The sequence below is a fragment of the Oryx dammah genome, unplaced genomic scaffold (genome assembly GCF_014754425.2).
Source record: "Oryx dammah isolate SB20612 unplaced genomic scaffold, SCBI_Odam_1.1 HiC_scaffold_23, whole genome shotgun sequence".
NCBI classification, from domain to species: Eukaryota; Metazoa; Chordata; class Mammalia; order Artiodactyla; family Bovidae; genus Oryx; species Oryx dammah.
In genome coordinates, this window is record NW_024070207.1 from 35,681,894 (window position 1) to 35,703,419 (window position 21,526).

Genomic DNA, 21,526 nt, shown 5'->3' on the forward strand with positions numbered 1-21,526 from the left:
AATGACACAATGATCTCTGTTCATTTCCAAGGCAAACCATTCAATATCAGGTTAATCCAAGCCTACGCCCCAACCAGTAATGCTGAAGAAGCTGAAGTTGAACGGTTCTATGAAGACCTACAAGACCTTGTAGAACTAACACCCAAAAAAGATGTCCTTTTCATTACAGGGGACTGGAATGCAAAAGTAGGAAGTCAAGAAACACCTGGAGTAACAGGCAAATTTGGTCTTGGAGTACGGAATGAGGCAGGCCAAAGGCTAATAGAGTTTTGCCAAGAGAACGCACTGGTCATAGCAAACACCCTCTTCCAACAACACGAGAGAAGCCTCTACACATGGACATCACCAGATGGTCAACACCAAAATCAGATTGATTATATTCTTTGCAGCCAAAGATGGAGAAGCTCTATACAGTCAGCAAAACCAAGACCAGGAGTTGACTGTGGCTCAGATCATGAACTCCTTATTGCCAAATTCAGACTTAAATTGAAGAAAAGTAGGGAAAACCACTAGACCATTCAGGTATGACCTAAATCAAATCCCTTATGATTATACAGTGGAAGTGAGAAATAGATTTAAGGGACTAGATCTGATAGACAGAGTGCCTGATGAACTGTGGACGGAGGTTCGTGACACTGTACAGGAGACAGGGATCAAGACCATCCCCATGGAAAAGAAATGCAAAAAAGCAAAATGGCTGTCTGGGAAGGCCTTACAAATAGCTGTGAAAAGAAGAGAAGCGAAAAGCAAAGGAGAAAAGGAAAGATATAAGCATCTGAATGCAGAGTTCCAAAGAATAGCAAGAAGAGATAAGAAAGGCTTCCTCAGCGATCAATGCAAAGACACAGAGGAAAACAACAGAATGGGAAAGACTAGAGATCTCTTCAAGAAAATTAGAGATACCAAGGGAATATTTCATGCAAAGATGGGCTCAATAAAGGACAGAAATAGTATGGACCTAACAGAAGCAGAAGATATTAACAAGAGGTGGCAAGAATATATAGAAAAACTGCACAAGAAAGATCTTCACAATTCAGATAATCACAATGGTGTGATCACTCACCTAGAGCCAGACATCCTGGAATGTGAAGTCAAGTGGGCCTCAGAAAGCATCACTACGAACAAAGCTAGTGGAGGTGATGGAATTCCAGTTGAGCTATTTCAAATCCTGGAAGATGATGCTGTGAAAGAGCTGCACTCAATATGCCAACAAATTTGGAAAACTCAGCAGTGGCCACAGGACTGGAAAAGGTCAGTTTTCATTCCAATCCCAAAGAAAGGCAATGCCAAAGAATGCTCAAACTACCACACAATTGCACTCATCTCACACGCTAGTAAAGTAATGCTCAAAATTCTCCAAGCAATACGTGAACTGTGAATTTCCAGATGTTCAAGCTGGTTTTAGAAAAGGCAGAGGAACCAGAGATCAAATTGCCAACATCTGCTGGATCATGGAAAAAGCAAGAGAGTTCCAGAAAAACATCTATTTCTGCTTTCTTGACTATGCCAAAGCCTTTGACTGTGTGGATCACAATAAACTGTGGAAAATTCTGAAAGAGATGGGCATACCAGACAACCTGACCTGCCTCTTGAGAAACCTATATGCAGGTCAGGAAGCAACAGTTAGAACTGGACATGGAACAACAGACTGGTTCCAAATAGGAAAAGGAGTACATCAAGGCTGTATATCATCACCCTGCTTATTTAACTTATATGCAGAGTACATCATGACAAACACTGGGCTGGAAGAAGCACAAGCTGGAATCAAGATTGCCAATGGAAATATCAATAACCTCAGATATGCAGATGAAGATGAACTAAAGAGCCTCTTGATAAAAGTGAAAGAGGAGAGTGAAAAAGTTGGCCTAAAGCTCAACATTCAGAAAACTAAGATCATGGCATCTGGTCCCATCACTTCATGGCAAATAGATGGGGAAACAGTAGAAACAGTGTCAGACTTCATTTTTGGGGGCTCTAAAAGCACTGCAGATGTTGATAGCAGCCATGAAATTAAAAGACGCTTACTCCTTGGAAGGAAAGTTATGACCAAGCTAGATAGCATATTCGGAGAAGGCGATGGCACCCCACTCCAATACTCTTGCCTGGAAAATCCCATGGATGGAGGTTACTGGTGGGCTGCAGTCCATGAGGTTGTGAAGAGTTGGACACAGCTGAGAGACTTCACTTTCACTTTTCAGTTTCATGCATTGGAGAAGGAAATGGCAACCCATTCCAGTGTTCTTGCCTGGAGAATCCCAGGGACGGGGAAGCCTGGTGGGCTGCCGTCTATGGGGTCACACAGAGTCGGATACAACTGAAGTGACTTAGCAGCAGCAGCAGCAGCAGCAGCAGATAGCATATTAAAAAGAGGAGACATTACTTTGCCAACAAAGGTCTGTCTAGTCAAGGCTATGGTTTTTTCAGTGGTCATGTATGGATGTGAGAGTTGCACTGTGAAGAAAGCTGAGCACCGAAAAATTGATGGTTTTGAATTGTGGTGTTGGAGAAGACTCTTGAGAGTCCCTTGGCCTGCAAGGAGATCCAACCAGTCCATCCTAAAGGAGATCAGTTCTAGGTGTTCATTGGAAGGACTGATGCTGAAGCTGAAACTCCAATACTTTGGACACCTCATGGAAGAGTTGACTCATTGGAAAAGACCCTGATGCTGGGAGGGATTGGGGGCAGGAGGAGAAGGGGATGACAGAGGATGAGATGGCTGGACGGCATCACTGACTTGATGGACATGAGTTTAAGTAAACTCCGGAATTGGTGATGGACAGGGAGGCCTGGCATGCTGTGATTCATGGGGTCACAAAGAGTCAGACATGACTGAGCGACTGAACTGAGCTGAAGTGAACCACAAGTCTGGAATGGAGTGAGAACTAACACCTGGACTTCCAAACTCTCAGTTCCTTGCCTTATTCAGATCTTTAAATAAGGCTGGGTGTGGGAAGGAATCACTCTTAGTGCTAGAGAAAGCATTACTGAACTGAACTTGGGTCAGCTCCTCTACCACCTTCCAGCTCTGGCAGTAAAGCCAATCTCCCAAAATCCAGGGTGTGCTGAAGGAAAGTGAATGTGAGAGTGTTAGTTGCTCAGTCGTGTCTGACTCTGTGACCTCATGGACTCTTGCCCATCAGGCTCTTTTGTCCATGGAATTCTCCAGGCAAGAATGCTGGAGTGGGTTGCCATTTCCTTATCCAGGGGATCTTCTCGACTCAGGGATCAAACCCTGGTGTGACCCATTGCAGGCGGATTCTTTACCATCTGAGCCACCAGGGAAGTACAGCAATTATTGAAGGGACCAAGCAAGGGATGCTCAAAAGACCTGAACTCCCCGATGGCTTTCATGGAAGGGTTTTTAAAGGCCACATTTGAGGTGAGGGCTGCCGGGAGCATGACTTTCTTCTGACTGGTTGGTGGGGAGGTAACAGGGTGGTGTTTGGAGAGTCTTAATCATCAACCTTCTGGTTCCAACCAGTCTGGGGTCTACATGTGGTGAGCAGGTAGTCACCATCTTCTACCTGGGATGAGGGGAGGGTCAGGGAGAAGGGGGTGTCAGCTTTTGCATAACAACTCAAAGATCTGTGTCAGATTGTTATGCAGATCCCTTGAGGAGGAATTAGCACTCTGCTTTATTGCTTAATTATTATTCAAGCTATCTTTCTTAACTGGTTTTCCTTTCTTTCTGTATGCTATCACTTCTCCAATTATTAATTATAACTGCTTGTACCTGCTCTTTGGCACTCACGGAAGGCCTAGGAGACCAAAACCTTTTCCTGCAAACAAGAAATAGGGTACATGGAGGGCCTTTTGTAGCCCTGTAGGGCCCCGAAGTGTTCTGCTCAGTCTAGAAAACATCTAGAGTCATGTTTTCAAATCTAAGGCTTTAGAATAGAATCCTGTTGTTGAATCCTTCTGAAGTTTACTATTAAATGAATTCAATGGTAAATAATCTTCTTGTGAAGCAAATAATCACCTTTTTATATAATGTGAGTTAAACCTAGTTAGGTGTACCTTTAAGTCCATTGAGAGACTCTAAAGAGTGTAGTTCCATGGAATACCGACAATACAAAGGCTCTTTCCCTTAACTACATCTGTGGGATTGAAAAATTCTGTGATGAAATCACCATCCTGTTTAGATGCTGTGATTATTCTGTGGTGATTGTCTGCTAAGTAAAGGAGCATAAAAGCCACCAAGAGTAGTGTCAAGAATGCCGGGGATTTATTTATTTTCCTTGGGTAAATGTAGCATTTGCTGAGATTTAGGTGTATTGCCACCAGCAAGGCAATGGGCTGTACTACCTTCCTTAATGGATAGTACTTGTTCCTTAATTGGCAGGTCAAAGCACTTTGCTGTCTGGGCCTGATCTTCCAATCCCACAGAAATACAGTGATCTGGGCACAGCAATGGTAACTCCATAGGAGAGCAAATTCAAAGCCCACCTATTAATCAGGTAATGTGCTAAGCTCCTGTAACACCCCAATCACCACTCCTGGATGGAGAAGAAGAAACTTCCACGTAAAAAGATTTAAGATAACTGGGAATAAAAAGCACTCTAATCTCTGGTAATGGAAAAGGAGGAGCTTTTGGTAATTCTAATTACAACTAAGCAGCCGCTCTGGGGAGCTGTGTTGGGACAATCAGCATTCAGATCAGAGTCACTGCTGATCTTGGAGAAGTGAGGCAGGGAGCAGCACATCAAATAAACCACTTCCACCAATAAACCATTTGCACCCTGTTTTTCAAAGGGGCATCACAGACCACTCAACTGGTTTGCCAGAATTTGCATACTGCAAAATCGTTGAGTTGATTTCATCAGACAGCCCAAGATTGAAGGTGCCCTAGACAATCAGCAGGGGTCAGGTATATTTTAATGTAATCCCAACTGATTGGAAGTAATCAGAAGGCCAGTGAATCTATTAATTTATCCACTTTCTCTAATTTTCTTTATAGAGCCCAGCCCTAAGAGCCAAAAGAAGTTCAGTGGGTTTTAAGATGGTAAAATGAAATGATTGCTCTTTTTCTGGCTCCTGGGTGCTTCCCCACATGCCTGCACACAAATATCAGATGATATCCACCATTTACTCCACACTCACTGTTATTTCACAGTAGATGAAAAATGTAACCTCTCCACACAGAAGGTCTATTAGCTGAAGTGAAAAATCTTCACAGAATTGACTTCTCTGGAGAGAGGGTGTTGTTTCTCTTATACCAACTGAAGACTGTTAATTGGGAATGCAGTAAATCTCTGATAGCCACCTTGTGACAAAAATGTACCTGTGTTCCAGAGAGCTTTCTTTTGCCATATCTCTGACTCTTAGGCTTCCCTGGTGGCTCAAATGGTAAAGAAACCGCCTGCAATGCAGGAGACACAGGTTCGATCCCTGGGTCAAGAAGATTACCCGTGAGGAGGGCATAGCAACCTACTCCAGTATTCTTGCCTGGAAAATTCCATGGACAGAGGAGCCTGGAGGGCTACAGTCCATGGGGTCACAAAGAGTCGGACAAGACTGAGCGACTAACACTTTCACTGACTCCTAGGCGTGCACAGTCTAGTTTGATCCATTGGATTTTTAGACCAGAACTGATTTTGCTGGGTCTAGATCAGAGAGGTTAAGCTACTTACCCCGGATTTCATGGCTATTTAGTGACAGAGATCTGGGATATGACAACAGGCCTATGTTGCTTTGGGGTTCTTAATTATTATACCCATACTGCCTGTTTCATTAAAGGCACAAAACTCTACTCATTTGCTTTTGCTTTTCGTAATATACATTTTTAGGGACTTTTGCCTAGGTGAACAATTATTCTGGTAGCTCCATTTTTAATGTCAAGAATCATGTTTTTAGAAATGGATGAAACCTTGTAAGTATCTAGGCTAACCTAACCCGATAGCCTCACTTACAGACAAGGAAACAGACCCAGGGAGATCATGTGACTAGCCCAAGATTCCCTCAGGTGATAGAGCTGGGGTAAAACACAGTTACCTTGATTTTAGTCTGATAGTTTGCTCACTATTAATACTGCAGTACTGTTGTTGCACATTTGATGTAGATCCACCTAGAAAAGTCTAGTGGTCAGTTGGCTATATGTGTCTGAACCTCAGAAGAGAGCCATGGACCGAAAAAATAGATTAGGAAGTGGTCAGCATATGGTGTAATTACCTCATGTTCTCTTGACTTCTAGACCTCTGACTTCTCCTTCCATATTCATTCAACATCCATCCATCCCTCTACCATTTGTAAATATTTATTGAACATGTACTATATGTCATATACTTTTCTCAGTGCTGGGGATATATTAGTGAACCAAACTGACAAAAATTCCTCCTTTTGTGGAGTTTGTGTGTTCATGCACGTGTGTTCAGTCATGTCCAATTCTTTGAGACTCCACGGACTGTAGCCCATCAGGCTCCTCTGTCCATGGGATTCTCTAGGCAAGAATACTGGAGTGGGTTGCTGTTTCCTACTCCAGGGGATCTTCCTGACCCAGGGATCAAACCTGGGTCTCTTAGGTCTCCTGCATTGGCAGGCAGGTTCTTTACCACTAGCACCACCTGGGAAGCCCCTTTGTGGTGTTTACATTCTATAAATTGCTTGTTAAAAGGTAGTAAGTATTAAGTGAAAAATAGAGAGGTAAATAGAACTGTGAATGCGGCAGCGAGGACTGAACTTTTAAATAGGTTGTCAGGGTTACTGAGGAAGAGACATTTGAGCAAAGACTTGAAGGAAGCGGGTGAGTTAGCCAGGCAAATATTTAGGGCAAGAGTATTCCAGGCAGAGGAAAGAGCCAATACGAAGGCCCTGTGATGGAAGAGTGCCTAGAATGTTCATGGAACTTCATGGAGGCCCACATAACTGGAACAATGGATATTGCAAAGGAGAGTTGTAAGAGACAAAGTCAAAGAGACAGTATGAGAAAGGGAGGTCTTTCTGTGTGTTTAAACAGACTTTGGCCTTTATTTTGAGTAAAATAGGGAGTCATTAATGGGTTTTAAGTAGAGGAGTGACATGATCTGACTTAGGTTTTAAAAAGGATCACTCTTGTCTGCTCTCTTGAGAAGACATTGTAGGGAGGAAGCACAATTAGAAGAATATTGCGATAGTTCAGAAAACGTATTATGGTGGGTATAAACTGGGTGGGTCATGGCAGTAATTATCATGAAAATGGTAGAATTCTAGTTATATATTTTAAGGTAGACTTGACAGAGTTTTCTAACAGATTAAATATGGTGTGTGAGGGAAAGAGAGTAAGTTAAGGATTACTCTTAAGTTTTGGCTGATTAATTGAAAGGATGCAGTTGCCATTATCTGAGATGGAGAAGGATATTAGTGGAGAAGGTTTGGGGACAAATATTAGGGGTTTTGTTTTGAACATATTAAATATGAGATGTCTATTTGATATCTAAGTAGAGATATCAAATAAGGAGTAGGATATAAGTTCAGGGTTCAGAGACAGGCTCTGAGGTAGAAATGTAATTTGGAGTATCAGTGGCATGGGGCTTCCCAGATGGCTAGTGGTAAAGAACCACCTGCCAATTCAGGAGATGTCGGTTTGAGCCCCAGGTTGGTGAGATCCCCTGGAAAAGGAAATGGCAACTCACTCCAGTATTCTTGCCTGGAAAGTCCCATGGACACAGGAGCCTGGCAGGTTATAGTTCATGGGGTTACAAAAGAGTCAGACACAACTTAGTGAGTGACTAAAACAACAACAAACAACAATCACTGGCATACTTTTTTTCAGTATGAGTACAGACAGAGAAGAGGTCCAAGGACTGAGTCACATGACTCTCCAATAATAAGAAGTCAGTGAGAACAGAAGGTTATCAGCAAAGCAGATTGAGAAGGAACAACCAGTGTGGGGAGCAAAACCAATAAATAGTGTAGTGTCCTGGAAGTCAAGTGAAGAAAGTATATCAATGAGTAAGGAGTAGTCAACTGTGTCATTCAGAGCTATTAGGTCAGTCAGGAAAAGACTTGAGACTTGACCATTGGATTTAGTATTGTGAAATCATTAGTGTCCTTTTTTTTAAAGATATGAAAAAAGTTTATAGCAACTAGTGCCATAAAATAAATACATATGATAATGTAGTGTCATTGTTATCTATTAATTTATCAAATATTTTTAAAGTATATTGTATAAATGTCACTGTCATGATCCTTATAAATGACTGGTTTGCAGGCATGAATGAGAATGCTTGTCTAACTTTATGAGTGCTGAATACATTAGTGTTATTAATCAAGGAACATTGTGATAGAGGGGTGGGACAAAAGCCCAAGTGAAGAAGATTTAGGAGAGAAGAAGAGAAAGACTGGAAACGGTAAAGATGAAGTCTTTTGAGGACTTTTGCTGCTAAGGAGTGTACAGAAACTTTTCTCTCTTAACTCTTGAAACATTAGAATTCCTTAGGGTGTCCTGCTTGGTTATCCTCCTGTTGATCTATACAAATCTCTCTGGTGGTCATTCTAGCAGCTTCAAATGACCTAATGTTTCAAGAAGGATGAAGGTTTCAAGAAGCTCTAAATATAGTAGAGAAATAAAATAATATAAGGACTAAAAAGTATCCATTGGATTTAGCCCCAATATTTTAGTGAAAATGTGTTAGAATGATAAATGATTAACTACTGTTTTAATTTTAGTACCTTTCTCATGGAAGTATTTGGGAGATGGTAGGCTTAGAGATAGGTTGGAGAAGGGAGTGAGATTAAATAAGAGTTGAACTTGACTGAACTGTGGGCAAGTAGAAATGATACGTTTAAGATGGTCACATGATGCTGTGGAGACAGGAAAATTAGGATCACTAAGACAAAGTGTGTTGATCACCACCCAGTTCTACAAGGGTTAAGTCATAACCCACTGCATTTGCTGACCAACAATGTATCCTGAGAGGAATTCAGGATGAAAAGCAGGATGAGGCATTCTGCGATTTGGACAAGCAGGCCCTAAGGCTAGTTCAGTGTATATTTCAAGAAGAATTTTAATGACCCTAACGTTCTTGAAGCCTCCCATCCACAGCAAAGCACTAACATCATTCACTTGAGATATCTGTTCTTGGTGATTAGCAGTGATCATTTATGCAGATATATGCTCAACTGTATATATTTTGTAGCCAAAAATCATAGATAAGCTGAGCTCTCTTCTACCTGTTTGGAGTAGTTTTACTCAGAGCAAACTGAGTTGCTGTCTGCTAGGCTGTAGTCCTCACCAAGACCCTGAATAAAATTTAAACTCACAACTCTTATGTTGCGGGTCTTTCTTTAAGTTGGCAAAGCAGACCAGTGAAAGGCTTTTGAAGTCCAGAGTTTGGACTTTGAATCTGTGGGCAATGGGAACCCTGGGACTTTTAGGGTTCTGTATATGTGACAAGGACCTGGAGGAAATGTTAGATGAGAGAGAGGGGAAGGAATCAATGGTAAAGATACTCTCTAATGAAGAAACAAAAGAGAAGCAGATCATACTGGTGCATCAGGAGACTGTGAGAGCCCCTAAATCACCTGACCTTATTGCTGAGAGGCCACTGGGTGTAAGAGACAGGCAGGAATAACTACTGGGGTTTATGATCAAGGCTTATCAGACATGGTTGGTGGGCTCTGGAGAAGATAAGTCAGTCATACCAGATTCCTACTCTTCCCATTGCACATGTTCTTTCCATTCACCTTTAAAAATCTTGGGGCTGTTAACAAAAATGGTACTTTTGCCATACTCTCAGCAGAGAACTAAGAGAGGCTTCTTTATTCATGTTTTCCCCACGCAAATAACCTGAGCCCCTTTTCAACAACATTCAACCCTAAAAAGGAACTAGAATGCCAGTTCACTTTAAGCTGTGTTAAGAGTGTTAAATTTTGAATTCAATTCCAAAGCTAGGTTCCCTCCCAGAAGCTACCACTTTATAGGCACTAATTGCCTTGTCAGGACTCTTAATACCAAAACGAATAACTAAAGGATTGTTACACCAAAACATTTTGACTTGTGTGGAGAAAAAGCAGAGTATTACTTGGATTTGGAGGGAAGAGTGTGCAGCTTTTACAGTGAATGATCTCTTTTACTACTGGCATATCTGGTGGAATTGGAGGAGGTACTATTCCTAGGCCAGGCATCATTGGAGTTATTGGTGGAATTCCAGTCATCATTCCAAGAGCAGGATCAAAATCTAAAAAAGGAGAGAAAATAGAGAATAATCAGTTATACCAGGCAAGATCAAGTAGAGGTAGACTGTTACCTTATAAGCTTCAAACCAAAGGTCTTTCTAAGACAGAGGCAAAATATTTAAGAAAACACATTAGCATTACAGGACCTTAAATATTATAATTGTGCATTTTCTTTAGGGCTGTTTCTGTTTGGCCAGTGATTATTTGTCTCTATATCTCATTTTGACATCCAAGGCCTTTTGTATTGAATAATATGCTGTGCCTTGTCCATTGATCTTGCCTTCCACTAGTTCCCAACACACACTCTCTGCTGCATTCAGACCAGGCTTCACATTGTCCCTTGTAACACTGCCTGTCTTTTTGCACTATAGCATGGTGTTAAAAGCATACAGTTTGGGGGTTTAGGCAGATCTGGGTCCTAGTTCTACTATTTGATTGGGAGATGAATCTTTTGTACCGCCATTCCATCATTTGCAAAATGGGGTTAATTCCACCTACTTTTATAGGAATTTGTGAGGAATAAACAAGATGATGAATGAAATGTGCCTAACATAATGCATAGCACAAAAATGCTCAATAAATAACTATTTTCTGTGCCTTTGTTCCTGTTGTTCTCCCTGCCTGCCTGGAATCATTTAAGCCTCCCCAAATTCTCCCCCATGGTTCAAGGCCTAGCTCAAAGTCCCACGCTCCCTGAAGAACACTTTCCAGGTAATTCTAGTTCATTTTTATTTCTGTGTCAAAAACTGTTCTATACCTGTTGCCACTGAATTTTATTTTGCATCATCTTTTATTAATATTTCTTTCAGGTTTGCTTCTAGGGTGTGTGGGAGCCTCCAAACAAATATGTTTATGGGGCTTGTCTAGATACACAATTTGACTCACCCCAAATCAGCACCAATGCTATTCTGGTAGCCCATGTGATACCATGAAAGAAATACCATACCAGCCAGCTGGAGTGATTTACTTGCCAGGATACTCTCCTGGAACCAAGACCCTGGGAGGACTCTACAGGCATGAGTTCAGAAGCTCCTTGGGGCATCTAGTTCAATCCACATGTGGCATAAAGAATTGCAGAGTGCAAAGGGGAAAAATGGGGACTGAGGTCCACAGAGGTTCAATTTGAGATTGGGACCCCTTGCTTAGATGATACTGCAAGCCTTGGTCAATGCCAGAATCTGGAGAAGAACCTAGAAAATTTTGAGAAAGGTGCTTCTTGCCATCAAGACCCACATAGGACCTGCTCTGGACTGGGGCATCTATCCTGATGGTACCACCTACCTGGCCAGCCCTTGGCTCTGGAAAGGGACTTACAAAATACTGAAATAGTCATTCCAAAGCACGAGGTCCCCTGATGTGAGGGCCCTTGGCAGGGGCCCCACTTGCCTGGGTCTAAAGGCAGTACTTATTTCATTGTTTAAAATTTGTCTCTATAACAAGATGCATGTTTCTGAGAGGAGGGAGTGCATTGTACTTCATTTCCTCATCTCTCATTCCTGTCCTCTGTTAAGAAAGGCACAGTGTACTGCAAATGAAGAGAGTGTTGCATAAGGAGTTCTGATAATTTAGGGGTACTCACGGTAGCAGTGGTAGGTCCTAGTCCCCAACACTTTACCCTGCTTACCACTCAGGCCCAAGGGACAGTGCCTTACTGTCTCCTTAAGGTGGCTCTGAGCCTCCTTGGTTGGCTCTCTAAGATGTTGAAGGAAGTGAATCTAAACAGTGGGAAGAATCTGTGGTTCACACAGAACCAAAACTCCAGGTACAGTTAAGCCCAGAAGGAGGGAGTCTTATGACTGGGCAGATAAGCAGGTGGGTGGCACACAAGCAATACCCACTGCAAGCCAGCCTAAGAGAGCTAGGATATTCCCCATCCTCCCATGTGCCTGTCATGCAGAGATGCCAAGACCCTGAACATGTTTGGGAAGAAAACATTTTCTTCTCAGAGGAAATTTTATTTTTCTGAAAACAAATTTACTTTTAACCCTCATATGTTATCTCACCCAACACACAAGTATCCACTTGTACCTGAACGTGTGTGCTCACACACATGCACTCACACACATGCACTCAAACACATGCACTCACACACATGCATACTCCTTTCTTTCCTCCCTGTGATTCTCATCTCTACTTTCCTCCATATGCTAGTTGTATGACCATGGGGGATATTTCTTAATATTTGTGTGCCTCCATCTCCTTTTTGGTAAAAGTAGGGACAAATAATGACATTTAGCTCAAGGAATGAAAGGACAGAACAGATATAAAAAGCTCTGGCCTGATAGATGGTGGTCCTGATAGGTAAATTTCCTTTCTTCCATTCCAGACATGTGTCCACACACTAATAAATTCATTTGTTTAGGCACTCACTTCCACATCCCACGAACACTTGTGATAGCCTCCTATCTGTCAGACTCTAGACAGTGGGGCAGGGAGTCCAGGACTTTTTTCCCATCTTGGAGAACTTAGGGCTCCTGACACTCTGTGTTCCTATGCTGTAGAATAAGAGCACTGTGGTTAAGAATGCTATTACGTCTTTGGAACATTTGATCTCTTGTGTATAAGATTTTGGAAAAATTGTTAACATTATTTCCCCCACTTACAAACTGTTAATTTTCAGTAGGAGAAGATCAGAATAGATTGTGTGCCAACTAAACAATCCCATCTATTTCTCCCTCCTACTGAAATGTTTGTCTTCCTTTTATTGTTCTGCCTGCCTCCTCATTGTTATTCATATAGTTCTGTCACTCACAACTCCACCTTACCACAGATTACAGAAACATCAGTTCATTAAACAAGTTTTGCCACTTCAACTGAGAATGAAATGCCTGTCTCCATGTACTGTCTACTAATAAATGGAGACAAACAAAAACCAAATACACGGGATAAATATAACTCTTGACTGATGTACTCACCACTGTGCTGTTCAGTATGATTACATTAATATTTTATGAAATTCATTTAAAAGCAAGTATATTCATGACATATGGCTAAAGCCAGAGTAGATAAACTCCCTTTCTTCTTTGGATTCAATATGCCAAGAGTTCCGTAGGCTACACTGCCTAGCAGGGCTTGCTGGAGGGCAGGTTGTACATTGCACATGACATTTCAAGGGCTCCTATCACATTGATTATTTCTTTTGTTTATCTTCAACCATGAAGACCAAAGTAGACTTGAATTTCTAATACCAACATAGAAAAATAACTGTTTGAAATCATGGGTCTTACAGAAGTATTGCAGAACCTGAAAAAAATCAAAGAAGTCCAATAATTTAAAATACATTGTGAACAGAATACCAGAAAAGTTCTCTTCCTTTTCCAGATCCTATTCTGACTTGAGGGAATACAGCCAATATGTAGATAGTATTAGCCCTTTACATTAGGAATTCAAACTTCTGAAGATTTGAAATTATTTTGTAAAAGGGTTGTGGAACAGGCCAAGGTATCCCCCCAAAGTACTTTCACAATAAATGCCCTGTTCTGTTTTGCTTTTACCATATCTTCTTCTAAAACCTTTTCCCTACTGCCTTCTTGATTCTTGACATAGCCGTTGGTGGAAGTGTCATAAGATGTTGGTTTGTATTCCCTCTTCTGATTCATGTATTTTCCAAACTTCAGCTTAATGGAAATGCTGCAAATGTTGTTTTGTAGTTGGGCCAGCTTGATCCTCTGAGTTGCAGCTCTATTACATCTCTATTACATGATTTTTAAGTAATGTTTCAGTGTAGCCTTAAGTTTTCCTGCTGCCTAGCAACTTGCACTTAACTCAACCTAGGGTAGTTATCCAGCAATATTACTGTCCCCCATTCTCAGTGCCTATCCGAGCCAGGGAGCTGCAATGGAGACAGATGTCATTTCTCTGCTGCCGTCCAATCTTCTACATGTCTATCCACTCATATGTCCTTAAATATTTCGATGCCAGCCCCTCTGCAGGTGTTGAGGTTGAAGGAATGAGTAAGACAAAAACCGTCAACCTCATAGTTTAGTTTGGGAAAAGCCATGCAAACAGTTACAATGCTTTATCATCAATTATTATTATCATCACTATAATTGCTTATTGGGTGCTTCCATTGTGCTAGGGACTGTGCTAATATAATCTCATTCTAAATGACCTGTGGGCTAGGTACTATTATTACCTTTCCTTTCCTAGATAAATAAGCTGGGGCTCAGAGGGTTTAGTCACTTGCCCAATGTTACACAGCCAGTACCGAGACAAGACCTAGGATTCAAATCCAGATCGGTTTAACTCTAATGCTCTTAACCACTGCACCACTTCTCAGTGTACTATGGCAACTGTTTTCATGTATTAGTTTAATTACGGGTATAAGGTGAAACGGGTATGCTGAAAAACATGGTAGATGAATAACAAAATGTTTCTGTATAATTCTTTTAACCAAGCATGGTGGATTGAAGGTGGATACAAAATTCATTGATTCCCCTTCTGTCAAAAGGTAAGGGCTATGCCCCATCCCCTTGAGGATCTGGATGGGTTCTAGAAGTGCTTTGACCAACAGAATATGGCAGAAGGGATGTGGTGCACGTTTACAGGGCCAGGCCTCAAGAGACAGAAAATGTTTACTTGTCTCTGGGAATACTTGTATGAGAGCTTCAGTCACAATGTAACAAGTCTGACTACCATGCTGGAGAGACCATGTGGAGAGGGCCCTAGTGTAAATGGAAAGGAAGGATCCACCTGAGCCTAGTGTTTTATCTGTCCCTGCCAAGGTGCCATGCTTCCCAGGTGGCTCAGCTGTAAAGAATCCACTGGCCAACGCAGGACACACTGGAGATGTGACTTTGATCCCTGGGTCAGGAAGATCCCCTGGAGAAAGAAATGGCAACACACAGTATTCTCATCTGGAAAATTCCATGGACAGAGGAGCCTGGCAGGTTACCATCCATGGGGTCATAAAGAGTTGGACAAACATTAGTCTACTCTGCTTTTCACAAAGTCCATGGGTCCACAGGAAGAAAACAATACTTTTTGTCAGAATAAACTCTGTTTTCTACCTATCCAACTTGTGGAGTCCTTCAAATATTCCTGTGCAAAAGGCTTTCTTAAAGTTGCTTATCTCCACAGCCAAAATTTCCTGTTGACATATTCAATATATGTTTTGTCATAGTGTTAGATGATTTAGAGGCCTTTGTTCTACATCCAAAGTCTCAACTGACTTTCACTACGGTAATGATTTGGAGAAAGGAAGTAGCATTTTTAAGAGTTGTATTTCAAACACAATGCTGGATGGTTTCTGAAACAGAATTATCTCATTTAATCCCCACAATTTAGAGGGATAAACTGGAGGCCAGAGAGAGGTGACTGGCCCAAGGTGGCATCCTTAGAGGGCTCAAGGGAAGGGTTCAGCCCTGGGTCTGGCCCATTCTTTCTCCAAGCACCATCCTGTATGCTCTATAACCAGAGAGACTTGAGATGGACTGGAGGGGGCTATCTTACAGCAACAAAGCTAACTAAGGCCAGAAAACACAACTCTGTGGTTAGGGAAGTTGAGATTATCTTAAGAATACTGAAGGAACCAATAAAAAAAAAATAAATCCAAAGTCTCAACTTTGACTTACAGGTGAAGTTGGAATTGTGGCAATGTATGAACTAGAGATAGGCAGATATAGGAGCTGAGGTATTTACTACCCTGCTTGCTTTTTCAGAACTGGACCCTGGTTCTGGCTGGCTGGAGGCCCCTCTCTGCCCTCAGAAAGGTGACTTCTCCCCATTCAAGTCCCCCTAGATCCATTAAAGGCATTTCTAATCTTTTAGGTATTCCAGAGACCCTTGATCACAAGGAGGTAGTCTGTATGCACAATAAAACCACTGAAATGCAACTATGGATTAGTCTAAAATAAGTGTTCCAAATAGGATCTAATTATATATGCATAATTAAGCTATTTTATAGAAAATTATGATTCCAATTCAGGTATACATTTATGGTACATTACTGCTATCTCTTTAGACTTCCTACAAAATTCATTAGAAAATGAAGAATTACACTTGGGTACTGAGAAATTTTAACTCACTACAGTCCTGACTGCCTCCTCTCTACACAGATCCTTGAAAAAATTTTACAGGCAGACAACCTGAAGAGGGAACACAGATTTCTAAGGACAGCTTGGCTAAGTTGTGAGAAGATCTTGACCTTATAACAAGCCATCTTGGACATTTCTAAGTTTTTGCACAGGGACTCTCAAATTCTACCAAAAATCTGTCCTGCTTCTCCAGAAGATCACCAAAACCCCTGCTTCAGGCTAGTTGGAAAGCTGAGGCAGGGCCTACAATGACAAATGAGGCAGTAAGCTGGGCTTGGGTGGGTTATGTGGTATAATTTCAGCTCATAAAGACTCTCCTTAATAAATATCAACTTTGATCCCAAATTTCAGCCAATGAAGCTTTATTTCTTTAGTATAAGTTTTTGCAATTATCTATCTTTATAGCCCACCTTCCCTCTCTTCCTTCCTATTTTGTTCTTTGTGTTCTTGTTAGAACATTTGGCAGATTCAGGGACGCTGTGAACACCTTTGGGAAGGCATTAGGGAGGACATTTCACACCTCATCTTTGGTTCCTAGATTTCTGGATTTTAGAGATGAATAAAATAAAAGCATATACATCTATATATTTAAGGTTGCCAACTTCTTAATTTGCCAATAAAAGACATGGAAAAAAATAACAAAAACTAACCATGTACCATTTTGCAATTGATAAAAGAACATTTAAAAACCAAAAATATAGGAAATCTATAATATCTGAATAAAAAACAGTCCTTTCAATTGAGCAAATACAGCTTCATAAAAAATACACTGTATTCTTAGCTTCTACACTTTGCATCAGACTAAGGAATGCAGAATCAACTGGTCCTGGGTTACATCCCAGTGTTTGGGCTTTGGAGATGGCTCAATTATCTTAGTGTGCACCACTATATATGAAGATTTCTATGAAAAAATCCTTTCAGAACTATAGTGTCAAACACAGATACACATGTGTTAAGTGCCATGAAAAGTTTGACTTCTCCTGAGGATTGGTATATTTTTTCTACAGGGAAAATGCAAATTATATAACTGATCAGGTTTCCCTTTTGTTTTGGCTGCTGCTGCTGCTGCTGCTAAGTCGCTTCAGTCGTGTCCGACTCTGTGCGACCCCATAGACGGCAGCCCACCAGGCCCCCCATCCCTGGGATTCTCCAGGCAAGAACACTGGAGTGGGTTGCCATTTCCTTCTCCAATGCATGAAAGTGAAAAGTGAAAGGGAAGTTGTTCAGTCGTGTCCGACTCCTAGCGACCCCATGGACTGCAGCCCGCCAGGCTCCTCCATCCATGGGATTTTCCAGGCTAGAGTACTGGAGTGGGATGCCATTGCCTTTGTTTTGGCTACCTGGTCACAAGTGCAGCTCCCCTTTAGAAACTGAGTGGGATTCTATGACCTATACATCTGAATTCTAATTAACCTCCCTACATGGCCTTCACATTCTATTCTCATTTATATTTTCCCAGATGATGGTTTATTTTACTTGTAATTTTTCTCTTTAACTGTAATCTTTTTTATAAGCTGCCTCAAATGTTTCGTGGAATGGGGTGATGGAAATCAATTCAGGACTTAACAATTGTTCCCATACTGTATAATCTTGCATACCTTCCAGTCATTGGTGTCCCATTTCCTCTGCCTGGACTGTTGTTAATTCCTTGTCTTTTTCACCTGACATTTAACTATATATCCCTGAACACTGAGCTCAAATGTTGTCCCTGCTATGAAACTTCCCTGATCACCACTACCCACCTAACCCCTCCTCCATTCCACCCTGGATGAAACAAAACTTTTCCATATGTATCTACTATGACACTTGCATCATTGTAGTGCAGTGATACAGACTTTGCTGCCTCTGCCACTGGATTCTGAGCTCAAAGGCAATGATCGAAGAATTGGTGCTTTTGAACTGTGGTGCTAGAGAAGACTCTTGAGAGTCCCTTGGACTGCAAGGAGATCCAACCAGTCCATCCTAAAGGAAATCAGTCCTCAATATTCATTGGAAGGACTGATGCTGAAGCTGAAACTCTGATACTTTGGCCACCTCATGTGAAGAACTGACTCATTTGAAAAGACCCTGATGCTGGGAAAGATTGAAGGCAGGAGGAGAAGGGGATGACAGAGAATGAGGTGGTTGGATGATATCACTGACTCAATGGACATGAGTTTGAGTAAACTCTGGTAGTTGGTGATGCACAAGGAGGCCTGGCATGCTGCAGTCCGTGGGGTCACAAAGAGTCCGACAAGACTGAGTGACTGAACTGAACTGAACTGAGGGCTTCTCACATACAGCAGGTCTCAATAAATATTTATTGTATGAATGAATAAATAAACCATCACACTCTACTGGATTCCTCATAATAGTTTCCTTGGGAAATCTTGAGAGTACCATCACTTCGTAGGATTCAAGATTGTTTCTGAGAGATATTGGTTCTGTTTGGTACATTGGCTTATATATTATTGGCTCTTGGTGAAGTGTCCACCATGATGATGAATAGTGCTCTCCTTTCTCAGAATCTCAACCTTATCTGCCACTGAAGGCACATTCTATTTGTGGAAAATATTAAAATAATAGAAACCCAAGTCTGGTCCTCCTTGAGGAGCTTGGAGCACAGTGATCTATCATGTGTCACACATCTTCATTCTTTCTTTCTGTTCTCATCAGAGTTTGCCTGCTATGTCCAGTGAGAACTTCTTCCTTAAGAATGACAGTTTTCATAGATGGGCTGGGTCTTGCTCTGGGAATAAGGTCCATGAGTCCATATTTTCCAACATCTCTCATTATGGAGGAGGCATAGTCAATACAGTGGAGCCACCATAATGAGGGACACTCCTTCTTTGGGACTTCACAGGCTCTATTTGCTTGCTAAGGATATTTTAATTTAGGGGAAAATAAAGGAAGCAACACACAGTATTCAGCGAGTACCCTTTAACTGGTCCATTCTTGGATTCATCCGGGATGACAGGCAGAACAATGTTCCTTAAAAAGGCAGCTTGACTCTTTTTGGTGGCTCCCTTCATGTGAAAAGTAACATTAATCTTATTTGACCAGCTTGGAAAAGCAAATACTCTTGCAGGAAAGACAGGAGCTGGCCAGAGGGGACCTCCTAATCTGCCATCATTGTGGATTAACTTTATCGAACAGCAATTGTCCAAAAAACACCATGTTAGATGCAAGGGAGCTCCATAACAAACCCCAGAGATGGCCTGTCTCTGTTCCCCATCCAATGAATATAATAAGCTAGACATTGCCCTGATGATAGATATGTGTCCAAGAGACTCAGCATCCATGACAGTGTGGATTTGAACTCTCTGGGGGACGTCAAGAAAGCTTATGTATCATTTGTTTTTCATCATTGACAAAGCCTTTTCTATTGTCAGAGATAGGCCAGATGAGACAGTTCTGTATGGCTCATTTGCTGCCTTTTCCAATGTAAGGAATTTGGGGCAGTAGGAAGAGGAGTAGGGGGATGTTTTATTCCATTCAGTTAAAATATTATATAAAACTATGGCAGCCCCCCTATTTCCCAGACTCTAGCAAGAAGATGGGTAAGGCAGCATTGGAGTGTAGTGCCCACCTTCTACTTCTCTGGATGACAGGGAGCAGTCATCAGCACTGTCAGACACATACTACTCTCTTTACCTGCCACTGTCCAGTGCTTCTCCAGGGACAAATGTGCCCCTGCATTCATTATACTTTGTTGTTGTTAAGAACAGAAATAAGTCATAATTCAACGTTTTTTGTGAGTCATCTATCAGATGTGAACTTGAAATAATAATAATAACCATAGCTGACTTCATTGAGGAATTACTGTGAGTCAGGCATCATTCTAAGACTTTACATTACATGTATTAACTCAGTAATCCTCATGACAATGCTGAGTCATAGGTGCTATTATTATTCAGTTTGACAAATGGAGAAACTCACTCAGAGAGAGGTTGGGTAAATTGTCGAAGGTTACACAGTTACTTAATGGCAAAGCAGGGATTTATGTGAACCTAGGCTTAAAGCTCAACATTCAGAAAACAAAGATCATGGCATCTGGTCCCATCACTTCATGGCAAATAAATGGGGAAACAGTGGAAACAGTGTTAGACTTTATTTTTTGGGGCTCCAAAATCACTGCAGATGTTGATTGCAGCCATGAAATTAAAAGACGCTTACTCCTTGGAAGAAAAGTTATGACCAACCTAAATAGCATATTGAAAAGCAGAGACATTACTTTGCCCACAAAGGTCCATGTAGTCAAGGCTATGGTTTTTCCAGTGGTCATGTATGGATGTGAGAGTTGGACTGTGAAGAAAGCTGAGCGCCGAAGAATTGATGCTTTTGAACTGTGGTGTTGGAGAAGACTCTTGAGAGTCCCTGGGACTGCAAGGAGATCCAACCAGTCCATTCTGAAGGAGATAAGCCCTGGGATTTCTTTGGAAGGAATGATGCTAAAGCTGAAACTCCAGTACTTCGGCCACCTCATGTGAAGAGTTGACTCATTGGAAAAGACTGTGATGCTGGGAGGGATTGGGGGCAGGAGGAGAAGGGGACGACAGAGGAGGAGAAGGGGACCACAGAGGATGAGATGGCTGGATGGTATCACTGACTCGATGGACATGAGTCTGAGTGAACTCTGGGAGTTGGTGATGGACAGGGAGGCCTGGCATGCTACGATTCATGGGGTTGCAAAGATTCGGACACGACTGAGTGACTGAACTGAACTGAGGAAGTCTATATCCAGGGCCCACATTCTAATCTCAATGATTAAACCACTTTCCTAAAATAATACAGAAAAGAGGAAAAAATCACATATAACTGAACTGATTTTATACATAGCTTTACAAAGTGTGTCTCAGTTTAGCACTATTGCCCCATATACATTTAAGAGAGGGGTGCTACTGAACTAAATATCAGTATTTCCAAGACAGTTTTCCAAAACTTTCCTTGGAGCATAGCGAAATGATCACTGAATCACAAGGTTGAAGGGGACCCTAAGAAGCCATTTTTTCACAGTCCTTAAGAAAACAAGAGGAGGGCAAAGGAGCTTGAAGCAGAAATTAAAATCACTCTTGAGGTTACAAATGTCTAGTTGGGGTGGATGTGAGGAACACTCAGTAGAGCCAACATTGGCTCCCTAGCAACCAAGTACTTTCAATGTAAATGGCAGCTTAGTAGCCATCTGAAGGAAGTATGTTAGTATTTCCTTTATCTTAAATAACATGTAAAATGACTAATAGCAATAATAATGACACTAGTTAAACCGTCATTGAGTGCTTATTACATACCAAGCATTGTGCTAAGTATATTATTTAACCTTCACAGCAATCCTATGAGGTACATACTATAATCATCTCCAT

General features: G+C 41.5%; 1 protein-coding gene across 3 annotated transcripts in view; it reads right to left on the reverse strand.

The window, feature by feature from the left end:
• The window catches only part of ENOX2 (ecto-NOX disulfide-thiol exchanger 2), a 188,727-nt gene that overhangs the window by 54,493 nt on the left and 112,708 nt on the right, over positions 1 to 21,526 (reverse strand). For all 3 annotated transcript variants that reach the window (XM_040265252.1, XM_040265251.1, XM_040265250.1), the window contains exon 5: positions 9,999 to 10,154. In XM_040265252.1, the coding sequence (XP_040121186.1) occupies positions 9,999 to 10,154 (156 nt within the window). The remainder of the gene's footprint in view (positions 1 to 9,998; positions 10,155 to 21,526) is intronic.